General features: G+C 34.1%; 1 protein-coding gene across 1 annotated transcript in view; it reads left to right on the forward strand.

Annotated features, from left to right (window-relative positions):
* CCDC73 (coiled-coil domain containing 73) overlaps positions 1-23,715 on the forward strand; it is a 107,095-nt gene that overhangs the window by 67,924 nt on the left and 15,456 nt on the right. Inside the window, exons 9-13 of the mRNA XM_041722780.1 lie at positions 9,812-9,940; positions 10,441-10,500; positions 11,255-11,359; positions 17,961-18,071; positions 21,173-21,304. Of these exons, the coding sequence (XP_041578714.1) occupies positions 9,812-9,940; positions 10,441-10,500; positions 11,255-11,359; positions 17,961-18,071; positions 21,173-21,304 (537 nt within the window). The remainder of the gene's footprint in view (positions 1-9,811; positions 9,941-10,440; positions 10,501-11,254; positions 11,360-17,960; positions 18,072-21,172; positions 21,305-23,715) is intronic.

Genomic DNA, 23,715 nt, shown 5'->3' on the forward strand with positions numbered 1-23,715 from the left:
GCTAATGGACTATGAACTATTGTTTCATTAATAATACTACTGTTCCTGGCTGACGTTGACTGCTCTCACCAAATTTTTAATGCCATTTGTTTTATCCTGAATAAATCAACCTTTGATCTCATCAAATCTTATTTTAGGTAAAGATAAGTCACATTTTTTCCATTATTAATGTTAATTACTTTTCTTCTTACAGTCTTTATAATGTTTAGTTCCTTTTTAGATTTCTTGAATGTATTAAGCTTCTGAGGGTTAAGTATAAAACATGGCCCCTGTCTTTGAGGAGCTCTTGGTCTACAGAAAAATTAGTACTGTTTTTAGCTCTAAAAGAATGAATCTTAATTCTTTAAATAAACAAAAGATTATTTAATTATAAAATGTAGTCTACTTTAGTAATAGAGAAAACAAACCTAGAATCCCTTGGATAGACCTTAGTAGTAATAATAGGGAACAGTGAGTAGATGTTCAACAAATACTTGTTACATGGAGTATTACATGCCAGACACTTTGTTTTTAAAAAATTGTATTTCCAATTTGCAGATGAGGAACTTGAGGCAGAAGGAATTATCTGAAGTTACATAACAAGGAAAATAAAGCCAGAATTGGAACCTAGACAAATTTGGCTCCAGAACCTACAGTCTTAACCATGCTGATAGTAATAGCAGCATAAGCAATTTATCCACACAAGTTTCTTCCCTTTCTTATTCCCCATTAGAAAGGAGATTATTAAACAGGGGAATTGTTAACTACTCATACTCCTGAAATACCAGCTCCTTGTATGTCCCTACCTTGAAATCTTATCATTAAAACACTGCTTCCTTTGGGCTCTTTCATTCGGTCCTTCTCTTTCTTCAGCCAGAGCATCCTTTTCTATCATCTGTACCATTACACTCTCAAATCTGTTCTCTTTACGTCTAGTCCTTCAGTTCCCATTACTTCACCCAGTCCTTTAGTTTCTTCCTGCCCCCACATAATTCTGTGCAATATTTGTAATTTATTCTGTTTATCTTAATTCATCACTTTACCTTTTTCTTTAAAACTAAACCTTTCAACTATAATCCTCTCAAAGAGCTGCTTGACTCAGACCTATACAGATGTTGTTTTTCTTTTTTCCCTTTTGTTTTCTTCTTTTTAATATAAGTAGAATGATCCCTACCTTTCTTGGTTTACATATGTATAACTAATATAAAACAAATGCATGAAAAAGCACTTCAGAAAGTCAAACATGCCATAGAAATTTATAGGATTATTGTTACTTGCAAGTAATATTAGGTTAAGATTAGGATTAAGGCAGTTTTGTTAGATTCAGCTTTTCTGCACCATAGACTAAGTGCTTTATTTGTATAGCCTTTCAAGACAACTGAAACAGAGACTCATTTGCTTTTAAATTCCTTTATCAGATAGGAAAGTCAGAAATTTCTTGTGACTCAACTGTTCTTTCTCCCTTCACGCTTGAACTATTTTTCTATTTCTATAGGATCTAGTTCTCTGTAAACTGTCTTCTTCAGGTCATCTCTAAATTTCATGGAATCATTAGGGATCATCTCATCTGGCTTTTTTCTGTCTTTGAGCTCCAGAAACCTCAGTTCAAGATGGTGGAAGCTCAGTATTTAATAAGGTAGAGCGGGATCCCTGGGTGGCTCAGCAGTTTAGCGCCGCCTTCAGCCCAGGGTGTGATCCTGTAGACCCAGGATTGAGTCCCACGTCGGGGTCCCTGCATGGAGCCTGCTTCTCCCTCTGCCTGTGTCTCTGCCCCTCTCTCTCTCTCTGTGTCTCATGAATAAATAAATAAAATCTTAAAAAAAAAAAAAAGGTAGAACTGCTTTTACTTGAAGAGTTGGAGGAACACTAGAGCTATATATATCTAGGGGCTCTTTCTATTCTGTTAGCAGCTATGAATGGTCTTCATGGAACCTATAGGACTTCTCAGAGCACAATTTAAAAACCGTTAACTGGATCTAACCTCTCCTTTTTTTTGTAAAGGGAACTAAAACCTAAAGTCAGTGAGGGGCGCCTGGGTGGCTGAGTGAGCTAAGTGTCAAACTTGGGGTTTTGGCTCAAGTCTGATCTCGCAATTGTGGGATCAAGCCCTGTTTTGGGCTCTGCTCAGTGTGGAATCTGTTTCAGATTCTTTCTCCTTCTTACCCCTCCCCCTCATGCACACGTGCTCGCTCGCTCTCTCAAGTAAATAAAATCTTTTAAAAAAGTAGGTTAATTCAATTGTCAATCAGGTAGTAAAAAATATTCTCCATTTATCTTCTATTATACTGTATACTATATGTAGTCAGTAATATTCTAAATAACCTGTATATTTTACAGTGTTGCTGAAATTTTTCTTGTAGTGGACATTGTGATAATTCCCCCATCATTCAGTCCACCTTTTATGATCAGTCTATTTTTCATGCCAGTGTTTGGTTCAGGAATGAGCCTGTGATCTGGTTCTGGCCAGTAGGAAGTGATTCAAAGAAAGATTTTCTTACTCTTTAAAAGGAATTGCAGGAAGAGAGAAGTGCTATGAAGTACCTAAATTGGCCTCTTGTTATAGTCTCAACAATGGAAGAAAGAGGTCAGTCCCAAGAATGGAAAGTGAAGAAATGAAAATATCCTAGTCTTTGCGAATACCTAGCCTTTAATAAATGTCCCAGTTATTGAGTGCCTGAATCAATCAACACAAGAAGCTCCCCAGCTTTTTGTTTTCTTATTTTTATTTTACTATTAATTTTTAAATTCTGGTATAGTTAACATGCAGTGTTACATTATTTTTAGGTGTACAATATAGTGATTCAAGAATTCTATACATAACTCAATGCTCATCATGATAAATGTACTCTTAAAACCCTTCACTTGTTTCACCCATCCCCCCACCCAACTCCCTTCTTGTAACTAGTTCTCTATACTTGAGTTTGTTTCTTGGTTTCTTTTCTTTTCTTTTCTTTTCTTTTCTTTTCTTTTCTTTTCTTTTCTTTTCTTTCTTTTCTTCTTTTCCTTTCTCTTCCTTCCTTCCTTTCTTTCTTTCATTTCTCCCCTGCCCTCTCTTTTTTTGCCTTTGTTTCTTAAATTCCACCTGAGTAAAATCATAAGGTGTCTTTCTGTGACTCATTTTGCTTAGCATTATACTGTCTAGCTCTGTCTATGTTATTCCAAATGGCAAGATTTCATTCTTTTTTTTGGCTGAATCATATCCCATTGTGTGTGTGTTTGTGTGAGTATTCCATTCATCTGTTAGTGGCCACTTGGGCTGCTTCCATATCTTGGCTATTGTAAGTAATTCTGCAATAAACATAGAGGTGCATTATCCCATTCTCTTTGAATTAGTGTTTTTTTTATTTTTGGGGTAAATATCCATCAGTGCAATTACTAAATTATAGAGTAGTTCTCTTTTTAACTTTTGAGGAACCTTCATACTGTCTTCCAAAGTGGCTGCACCAGCTTCCATTCTTACCAATAGTGCACGAATGTTCCATTTTCTCTACATCCTTGCCAACATTTGGTTGTTTCTTGAGTTTTCTATTTTAGCCTTTCTAGCAGGTGTGAGGTAACAGCTCATTGTAATTTTGATTGGCATTTCCCTAATGATGAGTGATATTGAGCATCTTTTCATATGTCTGTGGGCCCTCTGTATGTCTTCTTTGGAGAAATATGTATTCATGTCTTCTGCTCATTTTTAAATTGGATTATTTGTTTTTAGGGTGTTGAGTTTTATAAGTTCTTTATATATTTTGGTTACTATCCTTTCATTGGATATGTCATTTGCAAATATCTTCTTTAGGTTGCCCTTTTGTTGGTTGTTTCCTTTGCTGTGCAGAAGCTTTTTATTTTGATGTAGTTCCAATAGTTTATTTTTGCTTTTATTTCCCTTGCCTCAGGAAACATATCTAAAAAAAATGTTGCTATAGCTGATGTCAGAGACATTACTGCCTGTGATCTCTTCCAGGATTTTAATGGTTTTGGCTTTCACATTTAGATCTTTAATACATTTTGAGCTTATTTTTGTGTGTGGTGTAAGAAAGTGGTCCAGTTTCTTTCTTTCTTTCTTTCTTTTTTGTGGTCCACTTTCAAAGTTGTTTTGCATGTAGCTGTACACTTTTCCCAACACCATTTGTTGAAGAGACTGTTCTTTTCCTATTGTAAATTCTTATCTCCTTTGTCAAAGAGTAATTGACAATATAATTTTAGATTTATTTCTGGGTTTTCTATTCTGTTCCTTTGATCTGTGTCTATTCTTATCCCAGTGCCATACTGTTTTGCTTACATAGAATATAACTTGAAATCTGAAATTGTGACACTTCTAATTTTGTTTTTCTTTTTCAAGATTGCTTTGGCTATTCAGAGTTTTTTGTGGTTCCATATAAATTTTAGAATTGTTGGTTCTTGTTCTGTGAAAAATGCTATCTATATTTTCATAGGGATTGCATTAAATCTGTAGATTGCTTTGGGTAGTATAGACAATTTAACAATATTTGTTCTTCCTATTCATGAGCATGAAATGTCTTTCCATTTCTTTCCATCCTCTTCACTTTCTTTCATCAGTGTTTTATAGTTTTCAGAATATAGGTATTTTACTTCTTTGGTTAAGTTTATTCCAAGATATTTTATTGTTTTTGGTATAATCATAAATGGAATTGTTTTCTTAATTTCACTTTTTCTGCTTCATTATTAGTGTATACAAATGCAACAGATTTCTGTACATTGTTTTTGTATCCTGTGACTTTACTGGATACAAATTCATTTATCAGTTCTAGTGGTTTTTTGGTAATGTCTTTCAGGTTTTCTGTATATAGTACCGTGTCATCTGCAAATAGTGAAAGTTTTATTTCTTCCTTACCAGTTTGGAAGCCTTTTATTTCTTTTCGTTGTCTAATTGCTGGAGCTAGGTCTTCTAGTACTATGTTGAATAAAAGTGAAGAACTTTGGACTCCCTGTTATATGGAAGAACAAATATTATTATTATTTATATTGTTTTCTGAAATTACTGTGACCAAAGGATCCTAACTGATACCCTTTGTGTTTTTAATTACAGAATATTATGTTTTGTACAAAATAATAGATGTTTAAAATATAAAATGTGTTCATTTTATAACATGTATGTGATAGTTCACTTTTTAAGGGTCTTTTGATAAAAATTCCTTTGGCTCCCTGATTATCCTTGTCCTTTCATTCCTCCAAAACTCTTCGTCTCTTTCAGTGAGCTCTTATATTCTATGATTCATTCACTTCATGTAGATGACTTTATATTTCCAGCCTCACATTTCACTTAATCTTAGTTCTATATTTTCAACTGCCTTGAACTGGTCATCTCCTTTTATAACTTACTGTGATTTCAGGGTCACATGGATTGATTCTTCATTCTCCATATCCTTCTTCTGTCCCCCACACCTCCCCAAATTCATGGAACTCTCCTTGAAAGGAAATCCTCTTGCTGACTGTGAAGATGACCCATTGCTGGGACATTGAAACTTCATTTGAGAGAATTCATCATGTGTAACCTTTTGTAATTTGAAAAGAACATGAATGAAGGACTTTTTAAATATAATAACAACCTGTGGCTCAGGCATAGTGATTTGTGCTTTTTTGCTTTCTTAACAGTCTCAGAACATTGTTCATCCCTTGTTTCTTGTCTTAAATACATTTTCATGTATTTCATCAGTGAAGCAGACCTTTCATTTCCTTTCCTTTGTCATGCTTTCTTTTTCAGATTTCATGGTTTTTCTTTTCATTTCTTTTAGCTTCACATAGACATTCTGGAATAATCTTTGTCTTTCATTCCCTTTGTCTAGTCAATTATTTATCCTCCTCTAGAATATCTCATATTTGCCATTCTTCATTTCTTAATGGTATAGACATTCATCATTTCATGCTTAGATTAATAAAGTAGCCCTTTAGCCAGTATTCTTTTATCTGGTTTTTATTTATTCCTTTTTTTTAAGATTTTATTTATTTGAGAGATAAGGTAGGCAAGAGAGAGAGCTCACGTACAAGCATGAGCAGGGGGGGGGGGGGGGCAGCCCAGGTGGCTCAGCGGTTTAGCGCCACCTTTAGCCCAGGGCGTGATCCTGGAGACGGATCGAGTCCCATGTCAGGCTTCCTGCATGGAGCCTGCTTCTCCCTCTGCCTCTCTCTCTCTGTCTCTCATGAATAAATAAATAAAAATTAAAAAAAAAACAAACAAGCATAAGCAGGGGGAGATGAAATGGGGGAAGCAGACTCCCTACTGAGTGAGAAGCCTGATGTGAGGCTTGATTCCGGACTGTGCCACATGATCTGAACAGAAGGCAGGCACTTGACTGAGTCACACAGGCACCCCTGGTTTTTATTCATTCTTGTTGCCAAACTAACTTTGCTAGGTAACTAGTTTAATGCATTGCTTCTATGTGTCTGACATGCTAGATACTTAGTACATATATAGGGAATGGTAGATTGAGTAGTTCTCTTTTGCCTACCAAATCAAGTCCTAATTTTTCTCCAGCTTTATTAAGATATAATTGACATATAATATTGTGTAAGTTTGGGTGTATTAACACATTGATTTAGTCTCACACTTCTTTAATTGGCTTTTTAGAGCTTCCACAGCCTGGCCACATTCTACATCTTCAACGTTGTTTCCTACTACTTCTGAAGCATCTTCTGTTGTATTTAATGCAAGATCCTTTTGCAATCGTCATAGTTTTTCATTATTCCTACCTTTTTGCCTTTGCTCTCCTCATTTCCTCCCCACAGTTAAAATCCCTTCTCTCAATTTACTTGTATTAAACAGGATTGAGTCAGGAAACAGAGGACACATTCGAATAGGTAAAAGAAAAGTTTGATGAAGAAGTTGCTTACAAGGTTGTGGGCAGAGTTCAGGGAAACCTGCAGGGACACCGAAGCACCAAAGGGAGAGAAGCAGTTGGGGGATGATTATACCACGGGAACCTGCGGGGGAGCCAAGGAAGGAAGCAGCTCCCAGGAACCTGGAGAGAGCCGGAGGCACAGCTATAGAAGAAAGCAGAATTCAGAAGCTATGACTTATGGTAAAGGTGGAGAGCTTTTGTCATTTTGTGGCCTTGTGGGGAGGAAACAGAGAAATACCTCATTCTGTCCTGCCGGCATACTGATTTGCTGGTTCCTTCCAAAGAGTGCCCCCAACTGGGAGCCAGAGTGCACAAAAAGCTGTTTGCCTTATCCTCAGATAGCAGCACAGGGGACAGAGCTGTTTCAGAAAGGGTGGAGAGTGAGTGCATCAGGTCAGAGGCTAGCCAGTATGCTACTTACTCAGCAAGGCCTACTTGTTCAGACTCCTTTTGTTATTCAGTATGTGCTGGTGGTTATCTTTGTGCTGCCTATTAGTCTATTAGTTTGCCTGCTTTTCTTTTCTTTTCTTTCTTTCTTTTTTTTTTTTTTAGTTCTTTCTTTCTTTTTTTTTTTTTAGTTTGCGTGCTTTTCTAAAAGTCAAATCCTGTCTCTTGACCCACACGTGGTTACCTTAGCAGTGTTCTCTGCAGTGCACATATGGCAAAGGGAGGTGTGAACAAACTCCTTTGTCTTGGATTTGGAACTAGGTATTGAGTTGTAATTGGGTATCTTTGTGGGCAGCTGAAGCTACATTATGCAGAACTCTAGAGGTATTGGCAGCCCTATTTTTTGCTGTTCCTCCTTCAGCTTCCTGCATGTTACACTCTTAATTTTCCACCTACCTCAGTTGGCTGTACTTCTCATTCTCTTTTAGCTTCTTCTGTAATCCGTGAGTGTAGGAATTCTTTAGGACTCAGTCATTTGCTGTCTTCTTTCTTCTTTTTCTAACTAATAACTAGAAGTGATTGCCCCTGTTTCCATAGCTGTATATGTATATGTATATCTTATACACTGAGAAATACATGTCTACTTTAGGAAAAAAGAAAATAACAATTTCCTGTAATGTCACCACCCTAATGAACTTTTTTCCTACAAAAGAGTTGTTTGTTGTTATTATTCAGTTCTTACATACAGTCTTTTAAAAACTAAAGTATATTAGGCAAGATTCTTAACTCTAAGATGATATTTGTCAACAAAGGAATTTGGGTGTTGGTCATCTCAGACTTGGAAAATGGTCAGAAACAGGGGAAGCTGTACAGTATCCAAGACCACACCATAAAGCCAGCTTCCACTCCTGAGTATTATACATTGTAGGTTGTACTGTCACTGTTGACTATAGTGGATGCTGCTCCTGCTACAGTGGTACCATTGTTGTCCGTGCAAAGGTGATATTACTAGCATTGCCCCTAAAGCCTACCAACAGATGGATTTGCAGCAGTTCCTGTTCTTTGTAATACTACTTCCTGATCCAGTATCCAGGATGGGTACATCTGATTAGCAGTCTGGCCTCATGCTATATAAAGGTAGTATCTGGCATTTCTGGCTTCTCTGGTGGACTCTTATAATGTAGAATTCTTCCAAAAGTCAAAGGGAGTTCAGATACTGTGTAATTAAGAATGTGAAAATTGGATTCTTGAGTATTTAAGATAGTGTGTACAGAACAGGAGAATAATAAATTACACACCAACTCAGAAGTTGGTATTTCAGAATTATGTGTTTGGATGATATCTGTTCAGCTCAGTGGACGTCTGACTTCACAAATGAAGACTTTTTTTTAATATCCTCTTCAATTCTAATAATCTAATGATGCTAGAGTTATTTTCTGAATTATAAATCTTCTATTTTTCATATATCCTTCAATTATTAAATCAGAATCCTTCAATTATTAATTCCTCATTACCCATAGGATAGGATAAAGTTAAAGTTCTTTTTAGCTTGGCCTACAAATCCTTTCAATATCTGAGTCCTGTAAAGTTTCTAGCCACAATCATGAATACTCTACTCCTCTCTCTCACTCATAATGTGTTCACTCCAGCCATATCCTATTCTATTTCCCTGAAAAGTGCCATACTCTTCCATGTTTCTGTACATTTGTGCATGTAGAATCTTTTTGTCTGGGCTGTCTACTTTTTTGTCCTCTTTGCAGATTTATCTTTAAAGACTCAGTTCAGGGCAGCCTCCGTGGCGCAGCGGTTTAGCGCCGCCTGCAGCCTGGGGTGTAATCCTGGAGACCTGGGATGGAGTCCTGCTTCCTGCATGGAGCCTGCTTCTTCCTCTGCCTGTGTCTCTGCCTCTCTCTCTCTCTCTCTCTGAATAAATAAATAAATCTAAAAGAAAAAATACTCCATTCAGAAACCACTTTTCCTAGTGATGCTTGCTTGATGCCATTCTCTTTCTTTCTGTATGTTTCAAAACATTCCTGTAATATAGCACTCATCACATTAGATTATGATTATTTCTCACATAAATTTTTCTTATTAGATGCTAATGAACTTAGAAACCTATAATCTTTTATTATTTTTTATCTCAGAAGATTTTTGTTAAATGAGTGAAAACACCCTACTTCTGATTGGTTAGTTCATTTGGTTAGTGTGCTCTTTTTAAGAGAAAAAAAAAATTGGAGAACCTGGGTGGCTCAGTGGTTGAGCGTCTGCCTTTGGCTCAGGTCATGATCCTGGGGTTCTGGGATCAAGTCTCACATCAGGCTTCCTGTAGGGAGCCTGCTTTTCCTTCTGCCTATGTCTTTTTTTTTTTTTCTTTTTTAAATCGTACATTCTATCCTGGTAGCATTCCCACCTTGGCTAATTATTTCACAAGGGAACTGGGAGAAATAGACCTTGATGGACCATTAGTATTATCTTGATATGTGAAATACAGTAAATTATAATGATAGGTTTAAAATGGACTTTAAAACTGTCAGAAAAGTACCTTGGTTTGATGAAATGTTTATACTGAATTTAGTGTTTATATTTCTTATGTTAAGGAACTAAAAAAAGTTACCTCAGACTTGATAAAGTCCAAGGTCACGTGTCAACATAAGATGGGAGAAGAAAACATCCATTTAACAGTTAAAGAACAAAAATTTCAAGAACTTCAAGAAAGACTCAACATGGTATTTAATTAAATGTCTTCATGTTTATATAGATGTTTTTGTAAAAAGAGAATTTCAGGATTATAATATAAAAATGTCCCCCTCTTGTAAAGTTAATATACTGTAATAGTAAAAAACAATATTGTGAATTATTTTTCACCTATTAGGTAATTTTTGCCATTTTCAGCAAGAATTTAAGACAATAAAATTTGTGTATGACCATTTTATTTCCACTTTAATATAATGTCAGATAATCTTAGGATACAGTGGTGTCTCCAGAAAAGCTTTTGGAGATGAGAAATTTTGTAACTTTTTAATGTGAATATTTATGAATTTGCACATCAGCCTGTTATGGGTATCTCATACCACCTTTATTTTGCTAGAGCCACTGCTTTACCAGCAAACAGATGTTGGTACTCTGGGGTAATAAGGGGTCATGACTTTCCTAAATGTGTTGAGCACTGAATTAAATGTAGAATTTGCTGAATTTTATAACTTTAAAATTACTCAATTTTTAAAAGGAGTTGGAATTAAATAAGAAGATTAATGAAGAAATCACACATATTCAAGAAGAAAAACAGGCAAGCGGTCATAAGATATTTTGGGAACCAGGAAATATTTTTAAAACCAGGTATAATGTGGGAAATAAAGTAAGTTAAGTAATAAATGGAATCATGTCCAGATCAATTCCTGGCACATAGTAAGTACTCAGTTGGGATTTTTTGAATGGATATATGTGTACCTTTTTTTTTTAACCAGGTCTCACATATGTTCCATTAAAACATAAATCTGAGAAATGGGGAGATGCTAGTCAAAGGGTACAAACTTCAGTTATAAGTAAGTTCTGAGGGTTTAATTTACAGCATGATGGTTTTAACATTATGTTATATATTTGAAAGTTGTTAAGAGAGTAGATCATTAAATGTTCTCACCACACACACAAAAATGGTAATTATGTGAAGTGATAGTGATGTTAATTAATCTTATGGTAATCATTTAGCACTATATATGTGTATCAAATCATCATGTTGAACAATTTAAGTTTGCAGAATGTTATTTGTCCATTATATCTTAATAAAGTTGGAAAAATATGATATTAAAATATTTAACGAGTAAATAAGAATAAAAATAAATCCGTTTTTTCATTGATAGTTTAGACCATTGGCACCCTAACAATTAAATTAGAAGATGTAGTTTATTAAGATTGCAGGTATGTTTCTAAATTCATTCTTAAATGACATTTTCTAATGGATTTAGAAACACACCTAAGATGTATTTAGAAACACATCTTAAAATACTTTCAACTGATATATCATATTTATACTTTTTTAAAAGGATATTATCATTTCTTTCCAACGTATGCAGCAGTTACTTCAGCATCAAACTCAAGTTAACACTGAACTGGAAGCAGAATTGAAGGTTTTAAAAGAAAATAATCAGGTTGTATATAGAGATATAGATAATATATTTCCATTTAATGAGCTTTACCTGTCTAGTTGCATTTATTTGCCAACTTTATCTGAGACCATTTTGAATTTTAGGGGTAAGATAATGGCCCTCTTCGTCAACTTGGTATCAATGTCTAAAATAATAAACATATATATTTTTTTAACATTTAAGTCACTAGTTAAATGTTCAATTTTATCAAGTGTCTGACTTAATTTTGTAACAGATTGGATGGGATTTTTTTTTTCTTTGTCTTAGAATTGTGGCTAAGACCAAAACTGAAAAAAAAAAAATAAATAAAAAAAAAAAAAAAAAAAAAAAAAAAGACCAAAACTGAAAATAGAAGAGAGCAGTTAGTGAACTCCCAGAAATTGAAGGCAGATCCAAAAAAAAAAAAAAAAAAAAAAGATTCGAAAGGGGAGGAAGTTATGGTCACTGATGCCTTGGGAGTTAGAGTTCAATAAGAGAGGCTTTTCTATTACATCCCTAATTGGGAAGGGAGTACATTTCCTCATAAGCTAAGTGAAGGAGTCTAGTGAAAATCATGTAAAGACTGGGCTACAAAAAGGAGAAGGTGCCATCTCGTTTTGTAGATGGATGCTTGAGATGCTCTAGAAACTTGCAGGTCCATTCTGGTGTTGCCAGTGGAATAAAATGTGGTAAATTCAGTGGAAGAAATTGGCATATGTTTCTTGAAGTTTGGGATTATACCCAAAAACATATAGACTAATGCACAGTTATGGTCCAGAAATTTCAAGGAGGAAAGTTTTTGGAGTGATATGTACCAATGGGCTTGTAGTGTATTATGCTTGTTACAATACTATATGGAACAAGGGTGCAGAAGAGAGAACTTTGTGATTCCTTGGCTCCACATGAAGGAACATGAAGGTTAGTGGAATGACAAAAATTGCCTTGTGCGCCACTGGCCAAATGACAGGATGTTCAGTTCAAGGAAAGGAGCTGGGGACATGTTCCACTGGGGTGGCCAGTGGAAGATTATTTATGCTCCTCTGAAGGGATTCTTGGTAATGATGGTGAAGCTGAACATTTCTCAAGAAAACTACAGTTACCTCCCATGTAAAGACCACAAATTATGCTGAATTCATCATCATTGAATGGGACCAAACAACTTGAACAATGCAAGCTTTGTCTCCTCACCATTGATGTTCTGTGACTAATGATGTAAAGAAGAGTTTTGCCCTCTTCATTTCTCTTGCCTGTCCCCAATACTGTAAAACATAGACCTGGAAGAGGGAGAAGGAAGAATTATGCTGGAGTCAATTCTTTCTTCCTCTTTCTTTTTTTTTTTTTATTTTCTAAAGATTTTATTTATTCATGAGAGACACAGAGAGAGGCAGAGAGAGAAGCAGGCTCCATGCAGGGAGCCCAGTGTGGAACTCTATCCCAGGACTCAGGGACTCCAGGATCACACTTTGGGCCAGAGGCAGGCACTCGACCGCTAAGCCACCCAGGCATCCCACTTCCTTCCTCTTTTAACCTCTTCACCTCCTCCACTAAGACAAGTGAAAAAAATTTCTCTGAAAGTCCAGTTACAAGCAAGTATTCCCTCATCTTTTTTACCTACCCTACAGATAGACGACTGGGGCTTTCTCTAATATTTTGAATCTTCTCCAAAGAAACGTAGAATAGAATTTACCCAAATTCTTTATAAAGAGTAGCAGTTATCAGGGTTGTTTTCTTACCCATTTAAAGGAGTTCAAACAGCTTTGTTAGGATGAACAAAATATTAGTGGTCAGCCAACCCAATTATTTCATTTCTTGGTAAACTAAAGATAAAGAAAGTGAAAGCAGTAGAGTTCAAGGCTTCTTAATTAGTGGCAAATCCCAAATTAAATTTTTGTCCTATTCTACTCCAGCATTATTTCTATAATATTACATTGTTAATGTACTCTTCCTAGATCAGTGAGACCTGCCACTTTTGTTAGATAACTTATTCAGAAACTATGACTTTTAAATTACCCTTCATGAGCTCTAAATGCAATGTTTATGTGTTGTTGAATTCTGTGGAGTGTACAGTAGTCAGAGACTTACAGTCATGTGTTTCTTTAAGGTAACAAGGACTATAACTATGGTTCCAGGATCTTTTACCTCTGAGTGCCAATATCTTAGATAATCCAGATGCCTCTTTAACTAGTACTATTATTATTTGAGCTTGATGGTACATCGAGAAACTAAATTCCATATGGAAATTTTGTTGCAAAGTATTGGCAAGAACAGGATAGAATTGTCACCTTTTTACTTTGGACATTAAAAATAAGACCATCTGTCATCACTTTTATTTTATAAAAAAGAATATTTTAACACTACATATAAGGATATAATCTCAGAATAGATACAGTCTTTTACAAGAAAAAGACATCTGATGGCTCTTACAGACTGTTTGCCATTAACTAGTGAAATTTTGTCATGGATCAGTACTTGTTTGCAGACAGTGTTGGAGAACCACTGATATATAGTATAAGAAAATGTTAACATTGAACTATTGCTGAGGATTATGTTGTGTAGATATCTCAAGTGTTTTCTCGAGGAGCTTTCTAATTCCACCTATATTAAAAGGGATCATTACTCTTCATAATGGCCTTTTTTTTTCAGTGCTCTGCAGTCACACTGTCATCTGTCTCATTTTTTTAATAGTACGGTGTGGAGCATAGAGACCTGAATTCCCATGATAGAGAATATTTTCTGCTATGATTTTATTATAGTTTAGTCTAAATGTAAGTGTAGTTATGCTGCTGTACTCATAGTGTTAACATGAATAATTTACTTAGTTTGCTCCTATAGCCACTAACCAGAATATATTACTTAGTTTTTGGTATATTAAAACATTAACAGATGATTTTACTTTGATTTTCTGCAGTATCCATTTTTTTTTGCAATGGTTTTTAGATTTGTTAATCCAGATGCAAATAATATCAAATAATTTTCTGATAGAGACTGAATTCCATGAGAATAGTAATAGTTTCATTCATGTAGTGTAAGAAGCTTAAAAGAGTATCTGGCATATAGTTAGAGCTTACCAGATTTTATTAAATTAATGAATGATTAACAATGAATAAATTTAGAATCTTTGTAAGTTCAGATAGTACAAGGTATGGGCTTCTGGTTAAACATGTTGAATTGAACCTACACATTAACTTCTATTTCCTTCTGAAACTGCAATAAAATGATGTTAATAAATTCTCAAGGACAAATGAGATACTTAGCAAATGAAAGAACATAGAAACCCAAATCAAAGATGCAGAGATGCTTAGGAATTGCAAGCATCATGTGCCTCTAGAAGTTGAATGTGCAACTGAAGCCAAGAAGAGAAGGTCTATACAAGAAGCTAGAAGCTACTATACCTCCAAATTCTTTTCCCTATCCTGCACAAAAAGGCACTGCCTGTCTTGTACTTGGCAGAAGATTGGAGATTTATGTTGAAGAGTTTGAGGGACAACTGAAGTTGGAAAATCCAATAATGTTCTAGAGGCAGCTTATACCAGGAAGAGCTAGTTGTTAGAGCTGTTGTCATTTTGCTAGCTGGTTGTGAAACTAGTGGTGGCTTGAAATTGCCTATGGTTGGAATGTTTAAAATTGGCAAATGCTACAAAAAATTGTTTACCAATATGTTAGAGTATTATATTGAAAACAGGGTGGAAAGTCTAAATACTGAAATCTGAGACCTTCCTGCTCTGTTTCCCCATTTAGAGGACATCTGGCCTTATCACTTCCAGGCAGGAGACTGAAGATTCCTTTGTAGGGAAACTAACTTGCTCAAGTTATTCCAGTTACACTCTCCCAGGGAAATTGCTCAGCCAGGTCAACCTACAGTGAAGTCCATCATTTGACATAACTTGTAACCAGCTTTTTAATACTTCATTCTTAATATGAACACACAGTTAAGGATCAGTGGGCACCTGAAGAATGTCTCTACCTGCAAATTAGACAAAACAGGGTAATGAAAAAAAAAAAAAACAGGGAAACTAAGAAAATATACTCAGTTAAGAGAAACATTTATTAATCCACAAAAACAGGAATTAGGAGTCTTTAGAGAAAGAAACACTCAGAATAAAAGAGAACCTTTAAATATTTTAGACATAAAATATACAGAAAAAGGTTTGGAGGGTAATATTGAGATAGTCTTCTAGAAAGTTGAATCAAAAGACAAGAAGATGGATAACAGAGGGGAAAGAACACTAGGAGTTCAATCCAAGAAGTTTAGTGAGTTTCAGAAAGAACAGAGAAAATGGAGAGATGACCAAAGAAATAATACTAGAAGGTAACCTAGAACTGAAGAATTAGAGTTTGTTTTGCTCAATACCAGTGCATATTATTATGGAGTTTCATACAAAAAGGGAAGATTCCAAAACTCTCTGTGGAAAAAAGAATTAGTTCACATACAAATGATTAGAATAAAAATGGCAACATAATGACTTCAGACTTCTCATTGGCAGTGCTGGAAGATGGAAGATAATGGAACCATGCCATCAGTGGTTGGAAAGAAACTGATTTTTAAAAAATATTTTGTTTATTTGAGAGAGAGAGAGAGAGGGGGGAGGAGGAGCAGAGGGGAAGGGAGAGGGACAAGGATGCTCTGTGCAGAGTATAGAGCCCTACACAGGGTTCAGTCTCACAAGCCTGAGGTCCTGCCCTGAGCCAAAATCAAGATTTGCAAGTTCAACTGACCAAGCCACTCAAGCACCCCTGAGAAATTGATTTCTAAAGCAGAATTGTACTGCATTCAGCCAAACAAATCAATATGTATTGGTAGAAAAAAATATTTTTAGACATGCAGGGCCTCAAAAGTACCATCTGTGCCTCCTTCATCAAGAAGTAATGGAAGGTTTGTTCTACCAAGACAAGGGAATAAACCAGGAAAGAGGAAACAGTAGAATCTAGGAAACAAGAGACCAATCCCAGAAAGAGAAGGCAGTCCTCAGAGATCACCCGATCTGTGTAGCAGATTGAAAGAGCAAGGGGTCCAAATTGTAATGGAAGGATGGAAGGTCTCCAGAAAGTGGAAACAAAGAATATCTGATGTAGGCAGTTTCTTTTAGATGAGAGTATGGGTCAGGACAGGAAATGGTTGACATATCTACTACAGTTTTAAGAATGTAATGCTCTTGGTCATTTATTATTACTAGGATAGATACTGTAGTGCATTCTCTCTCATCTCCTAAATTTTGATTTGTTTATCTTCCAAAATATGGTGTTATCAGTATAAATACATACGGTATTTGGTAGAATGTTAAAATAGTAAGCATCTATTAAATATATACATTGTAAATATTCAGAAACTACTCTATTGTTTACCTATAAATTAAGAACTTATGACTTCTATAAAAATATTTACATTATCTTGAAGTAGAGGCAGTCAAAATAGGTATTCATTGAAGGCTATCAAAGTGCAATAATAATCATTGTGTGCTAGAGGAGAATTTTAATGTTAAAACAAATGCTTTTTATTACACATTTCCATAATTTTGCATAATTGTGTCATTGTGTATTGATATTCTAGATATAATTGAGAAGTCTTTAAATAGAATACTGTGAATCCTTTAAAATTAGATCTGTACTTGATGGTATGGAAAGTAAGCAAGAAATATTAACTTTTTTTAGAAAAACAGATTGTGGAAGAACACGATATGTATGGTATGGTCTCCTGTGTATTTAAAAAGATGTATTTTATAAACTTGTATGCTTAGAGACAATTTCTCGAAGACTATGCAAGAAACTGCTAGAGTGGTTACCTCTGGTGGAGGAGACCTGGAGAGCTGATAGAGGGACACTTTATCTTTCTTTCTCTATCCTTTGTGTGGCTTGAAACGTTAACTCTGAACGTAAATAGCTTTACTGATGATAAACAAATGGACTTAAAAATTCCCGATGTATTAGGCATGTGGGTAGAGTTCTTAACTATTTCTCTTTTTACGGAAATTAACTTGGACTTTCAGCAGACATTGAGAAACCTAATAAATATTGGTGATAATAATTTAATAGCTTTAAAACCCTTGCCTTAGAAAACAGTAGTATTTTTACTCTTTAAAGGTTTTTTGGGGGGGAGAGGGTGGTGTAGTGGTGATTATATTATGTTAATTTATGAAGTAATAAGTTAATATGGTAAATACTGAAGCTCTACTAAAAAAGTGTTAATTTGAAATTAAAAATTAAAATTGTATTTAAGGGTTTTCTAAGCCAGTTAATTTCTAAAATAAACAGATATGGAAAAATGTTCTGTGGTAGTTAAAATTTTGTAGTAGAGTTAGGCTGGATTATGCTACATTTCATATTTTTCAGTGCTGTACTTTATATTACTTTTTCAGTACATTAAAACTTATGCAGTGAAACTGAATAATGGCAATGTTTTTATACCCTTTTATAGCCATTTCTTTTTCATAACCTCCCCCTATTTCCTGTTAACTAAACTATAAGCACCTTTCTGTTAATTTATGAAAATTATTGTTGAGATAGCACATTATCACTGATCTGTATGGCACTTTCAGCATGTTAGAAGCAAAGGTCCAAGCAACATAAAACACATCAAAATTCATTAATGTGGTATTGATTATTTTTTGGATAATTAATTTTATTGCAGACCCTTGAAAGAGATAATGAGCTGCAAAGGGAGAAGATAAAAGAAAATGAAGAAAAGTTCCTTAATCTTCAAAATGAGCATGAGAAAGCACTGGGAACTTGGAAAAAACATGTAGGTTTATTAAGTAATAAAATAGTAAAATATTTTAAGAAGTTGTAGACATTTAAAATAACTATTAAATGCTAAGAAAATACTGCAAAAATAATATAAGAATAAAATCAGACACATATTCTTCTTGCACTTGTATTTCCAAGAAGTGAATGCTGTTGAAAAGCTAAATTTAATAAAATTGCCTGTAATGCTTTCATGCATGAAAAATCACACATATACATGTGTGGATATTTATATAACTGTTGAACTATATATATGTATATATATAATTTGAATGACTTCCCATATGTGACAAAGAAGAATTAATTTACCTTTTCATAAAACAATTACATAGTATTTTAGTAAATGATTGAATAATTATATAGGTAGTGGTATTAGTTGACCTATTTAGCTTTCCTCAGCAGTTTTGTTGAAATGTATTAAAGTCATGTTTAGGACATGTGTACAGTAGTTGAGTTCTGTAGTGTTAACATTTTATCATAAACAGTTGATATTTTATAAACATAGCTATTTCCTTAAACCACATCCATTTATTTTACACTAAATTTTCATTTTAGTAAAGTAGATAATAAAAGTATGAAATGGCATAAATTAAAGTTGTTAAATATAAAAGTTTGCCTTAAAGATTGATGGACTCCAAAATTGATTATTCTATTTTAATATGTATTTTCATTTCCTTTCAGTTTTTTTTTTTTTTTTTTGTCTTTTTTTTTTTCCCCCCCTCCCGGGCCTGGTGGTGGGGGGGGGGGTGGAGAGGGCTCCTTTCAGTTTTTAAAAGAATTAACACAATAGAAAGTCACTATGAGTTTATAAAAACTATATTTTGGGAAAGAAAGATTATATTTTGCACTATTATACTAAGTATACTATATTTTTCTAATATTAATGCAATATATTTTATACTAATATGTATCCAAATAGCAGTTTGATAAACCTTTTCTTGTAGATGAGTTTGATATAAATTGTTATATAAGTAATTTTTGAGTTTTCACTTCATTTGTAGCTAATATGTTCCTTTAATTTATCTTTTGGAGATATCAAGTCTTCACTGATAAATTTAATAAGATTTATCCAAACTTCAAGAAGTATTTTGTAGTTAGATGTATCAATACTAAAAATGCTTACTCTCATAGTTTACCATTAAGCAGCATGCGTAGTAATATTTATTTTAGCTTCAGAAAATTCACATTGCATCCTAACTCTTCCTTCCCATTGCTAATGTTTAAAAACCATGGAAATGGTATTGTCAGATTAGGGAAAAGTGTAAAGAGTAAAGATAATCTACCTAAATAAATTATCCGTGCCAAAAAAAGATTAATTGTGCTCAGAAAATTAAACATTCATTTTCCTTGAGACCATAACGATGCTCCTCTCACAAGGAGAAATCAGTTGAATTAAAAAAAATAAGCATTCAATTTTACTGGGGAGGCCTCAGTCTATAAATTTGTATGAAATTGGTCTTGTCTTAGGATTGTTTAGCTACTACAATCATTTCATTTCCATATGCTTTAGTACTAAATAGAACATAGTTAAATAAGAGAAAGCTGCTGCGTAGAACCATGTAAAAGTTTTCTTGAATGGGAAGTCAGATCTACTTTTTAGTTGTATTTCTGTCTCTATGCAGCTTTTTCACCATTCTTGAGTGAGGAACAAGAGTATTGCTATTGAGATTGGATCAAGATGGGTTTTTAAAAATTTTAAAGATATTGGCAAAAATAAGATGGAAATCTTAAAAACTGCTATTTTCCAAAAAAATAAAACCAAAAAACAGTGAAAGAGATACTGTACAAATAAAACTTTGTAATTATTTTTAGACAGTGTAGTTAAAATTCATTGAAATATTATAAAGAACAGTGTTCTGTGTATTTTCATTTGGCTAGTTAAATAGCTAATGGGTATATATAGACAAAAAGACAATAAACAAGGATGTTCAGAAATTATTTAGGGGAGGGATAGGTCACAAAAGGAATTCAGTTCACAGTATTTGTTGAGCATCTATGTATTAGGCACTATTCTAGGTACTGGATTTTCAGAGATGCTTAAAATACAAAGATCGATAAGATCTCACACTCAAATGAACAGGTAATTATGAAATTGACCACAATACCATGGAGAGGTTTTAGCAGTATTAAAAAATTACTATGAAAGTACAAAATCATATCATTTAGCCAGGTTAGAGAAAGTTTTAGAGAAAAGGTGACACTAGTTTGGCCTTGAAAGATAAATAAGGTTTCACCACACAACATGTGCCCTTTTCCTGCACTTCTCTTTCCATCTGGTTAGCATTCCATTTAGTAAAGAATGAGAAGAATCATGGAGGCACTAAAACTGCACTTTCAAGGGTGATAAGCGGTCTGATTTGAATAAAGCATAGAGTATGGAATGTGATATTGGAAAATAAGTTGAACTTTGTTGCATAAGTAACAGAAAGCCTGTATGTCTTATTTGCAACAAGAAAATAAAACTTCAAGAAAGTAATGAGGATATAGCTTTGAGAGAATTGTTATGATTGAAAATAACAGTTTTTCATTTTTAACAAGAGGTTGTTTAATGTGGTAGTTAAGACTACAACGCCTAGATTTAGCTTTGGGTTTGGATCCTGCCTATGTCCACCTAATCTTGGCAAATTACTTGAACATCTGTGAGTCACATTTCTCACCTATAAATTGGGGACTTTTAAGAGTATGAAATTATATTAAGTACTCAGCACTGTTCAATAAATACTAGCTCTCAGTATTAGTAATTACTTTGGGATCATTTTTATTTTTTACCATTTCCAAAAGCTTATGTTAATAAAATATTTTCATATGAAACACATTTTTAAAAAGATTTATTTAGAGACAGAGCATGCAAAAAGGGGGAGGGACAGAGGGAAAGGAAGAGAATCTCAGGCAGATTCCCTGCTGAGTGTGTGTGGAGCCTTATACAGGACTTAATCCCACAACGCTGAGATCATGATGTGAGCTGAAACCGAGTCAGATGCTTAACTGACTGGACCACCCTGGCACCCTCATATAAAACACATTTACATAACTATTCATTTTGGTTAAATTTTATTTTTTATTTTTATTTTTTTTCATTTTGGTTAAATTTTATATTAGGTTGAAGAACTTAATGGAGAAATTAATGAGATTAAAAATGAGTTATCATCACTTAAAGAAACTCATAAGTTACAAGAACATTACAATGAATTATGTGATCAGAAGAAGTTTGAGGAAGACAAGAAGTTTCAGGTAAAATTCAAGTGTTTTGGGGGTACAAAATTTAAATTAGGACCATCACTGATTTTGTCTCTGCTTTATATTTTCAGTATCCCAACTTCTAAAAAATGAGCATAAGCATGTAATCTGATATATTTTCAGTTAATTTTTGTGTACAAGGATTGAGGGTCATTTTTTGGCATTGGATTTCCAGTTGTTCCAGCACACACATTTTTTGAAAAGACTTTTTCTCTCATTGTACCTTGGCATGTTCTTTGAAAATTAGCTGATCTAATATATGTGTGGATGTATTTCTGACTTCTTTATTATGTTCTATTGATTATATGTTTATCATTAAGTCAACATACAACATTGTGTTTATTATTGAAGCCTTGTAAGAAGTCTTAAAATATGGTATTGTTAAGTCCTTGAATTTTTTTTTCTTTTTCAAAATTGTTTTGGCTATTTTAAGTCCTTTGCATTTCCATATAATTTTTCGAATCAGTTTGTCAATTTATAAAAAACAAGTCTGTGGGGTTTTGGATTGTGTTGAATCTGTAGATTGATTTGAAAAGAACTGACATCTTAACAGTATTGACTCCTCTGATTCATGAACACGGTATATATATCTTTACATTTATTTAGATATTCTTTAGTATCTTTCTTAGACATGGTTTGTAGTTTTCATTGTGTAACATTCTTTAAAATGTTTTGTGAAATTTATCCCTGAATATTCCATGTTTTAGGATTCTATTATAAAGAGTATTTTAAAAATAAAAACTTTCTAATTGGGATCCCTGGGTGGCGCAGCGGTTCGGCCCGTGCCTTTGGCCCAGGGCGCGATCCTGGAGACCCTGAATCGAATCCCACATCAGGCTCCCGGTGCATGGAGCCTGCTTCTCCCTCCGCCTGTGTCTCTGGCTCTCTCTCTCTCTCTCTCTGTGACTATCATAAATAAATAAATTTAAAAAAAAAATTAAAAAAAACAAAACAAAACAAAAAAAAAACTTTCTAATTGTTTCTAGCTAGTATATAGAAGTAAAATTTTATTTTTATAAATTGACCTTATATCCTATTACCTTTTACAATTTATTGTAATGGTAGTTTTTTTCTAACTTCTGGGTTTTCTGTGTACAGTATCGTCATCTATGAAGTTAAAGGAAGTTTTCTTTCTTTCTGCTTTGTATGAATCTTGTTTTTTTTCTTCACTTATTACAGTAGCTAGGACCCTCTAGTACAATGTCAAATAAAAGTTGTGACAGTAGACTGGCTTACCTTGTTCCTCCAATCTCAGATGGAGAAGTTTTAGTCTTTACCATTTCATATAATGTTAGTAATAGGTTTTTGTATGTTTTCTATCAGATCGAGGAAGTTTCCTTCTGTTCCTAGTATTCTGAGTTTTTATCATGAGTGGGTATTAAATTTTGTGAAATGCTTTTTCTGTATTTATTGAGATAATATTTTCCTTATTAATATGTTAATATTAACCAATTAATTGATTTACAAATCAATTACGTAATTTGCTAATACTATGTTAAGGATTCGCATTGATTAGGAATACTGATCTGTAGGTTTTGTTTGGTTTTTCTTTGTATTCTTTCAGTTTGGCTTTCATATCAGAGTAATACTGACTTCTTAAGATGAGTTAGAATGTGTTCCCTCCTCCTGAAAGAATAATGTATAGGATTGGTATTATTTCTTTACTAAATACTAGACGGAATTTGCCAATGAAGCTATCTGGGCTTTTTCTTTGTGGGAATATTTTTAATAACAAATTCAGTTTTTAATTATTTATAGGTCAGTTCAGACTCTCTATTCTTGTGGTGATGTTCAGAAGAAAACAGGTAACAGAGAGGCTTGTGAATGCTATCCTTAAAAAGGCCTGCTTGTAAAGTTGGCCCTTAAATGATACCTGGAAATTTTGGTTTGGAGAAGGTTCCCATTTCCTAACTGACAAGAGTGTTTGACTAACAGTGTAGGCACAGTGAACCAATGTGGTTTATTCTGAACATCTGTTTTCTTACTGGGAATCTGGAGTTCTGGCACATGTTAGGCAGATGGTGCCTGCATGAGCAGCACCCAAAAAAACTTTGGGCACTGAGTCTCTAATGAGCTTATCTGGTGGATTAAAATTTGTATTTGTTGTCACAATTCACTGCTGCAGGAATTCAGCAAGAATCCTGGGATAGGATTCTTGAAAGTTTGTACCTGGTTTGCTCCAGATTTCTATCCTGAATGCCTTTCCCCTGTGATGTTTTTTGTTTTATATTGTTTTGGTGTAATTAAGTCTTAGTCATTAGTACAACTGTATACCAAGTCCTCTGAGTCTTCTTAGGAAATCAGGGAACCTGGGGGTGATTTTGGAGACTTACAGTAGTCATTTTTGGTAATTTTTCTTTCTCAAGGAACTAATCCTTTTCATCTGAATTGAATTTATTGGCATG

This window comes from Vulpes lagopus, chromosome 11 (assembly GCF_018345385.1).
Source record: "Vulpes lagopus strain Blue_001 chromosome 11, ASM1834538v1, whole genome shotgun sequence".
NCBI lineage: Eukaryota > Metazoa > Chordata > Mammalia > Carnivora > Canidae > Vulpes > Vulpes lagopus.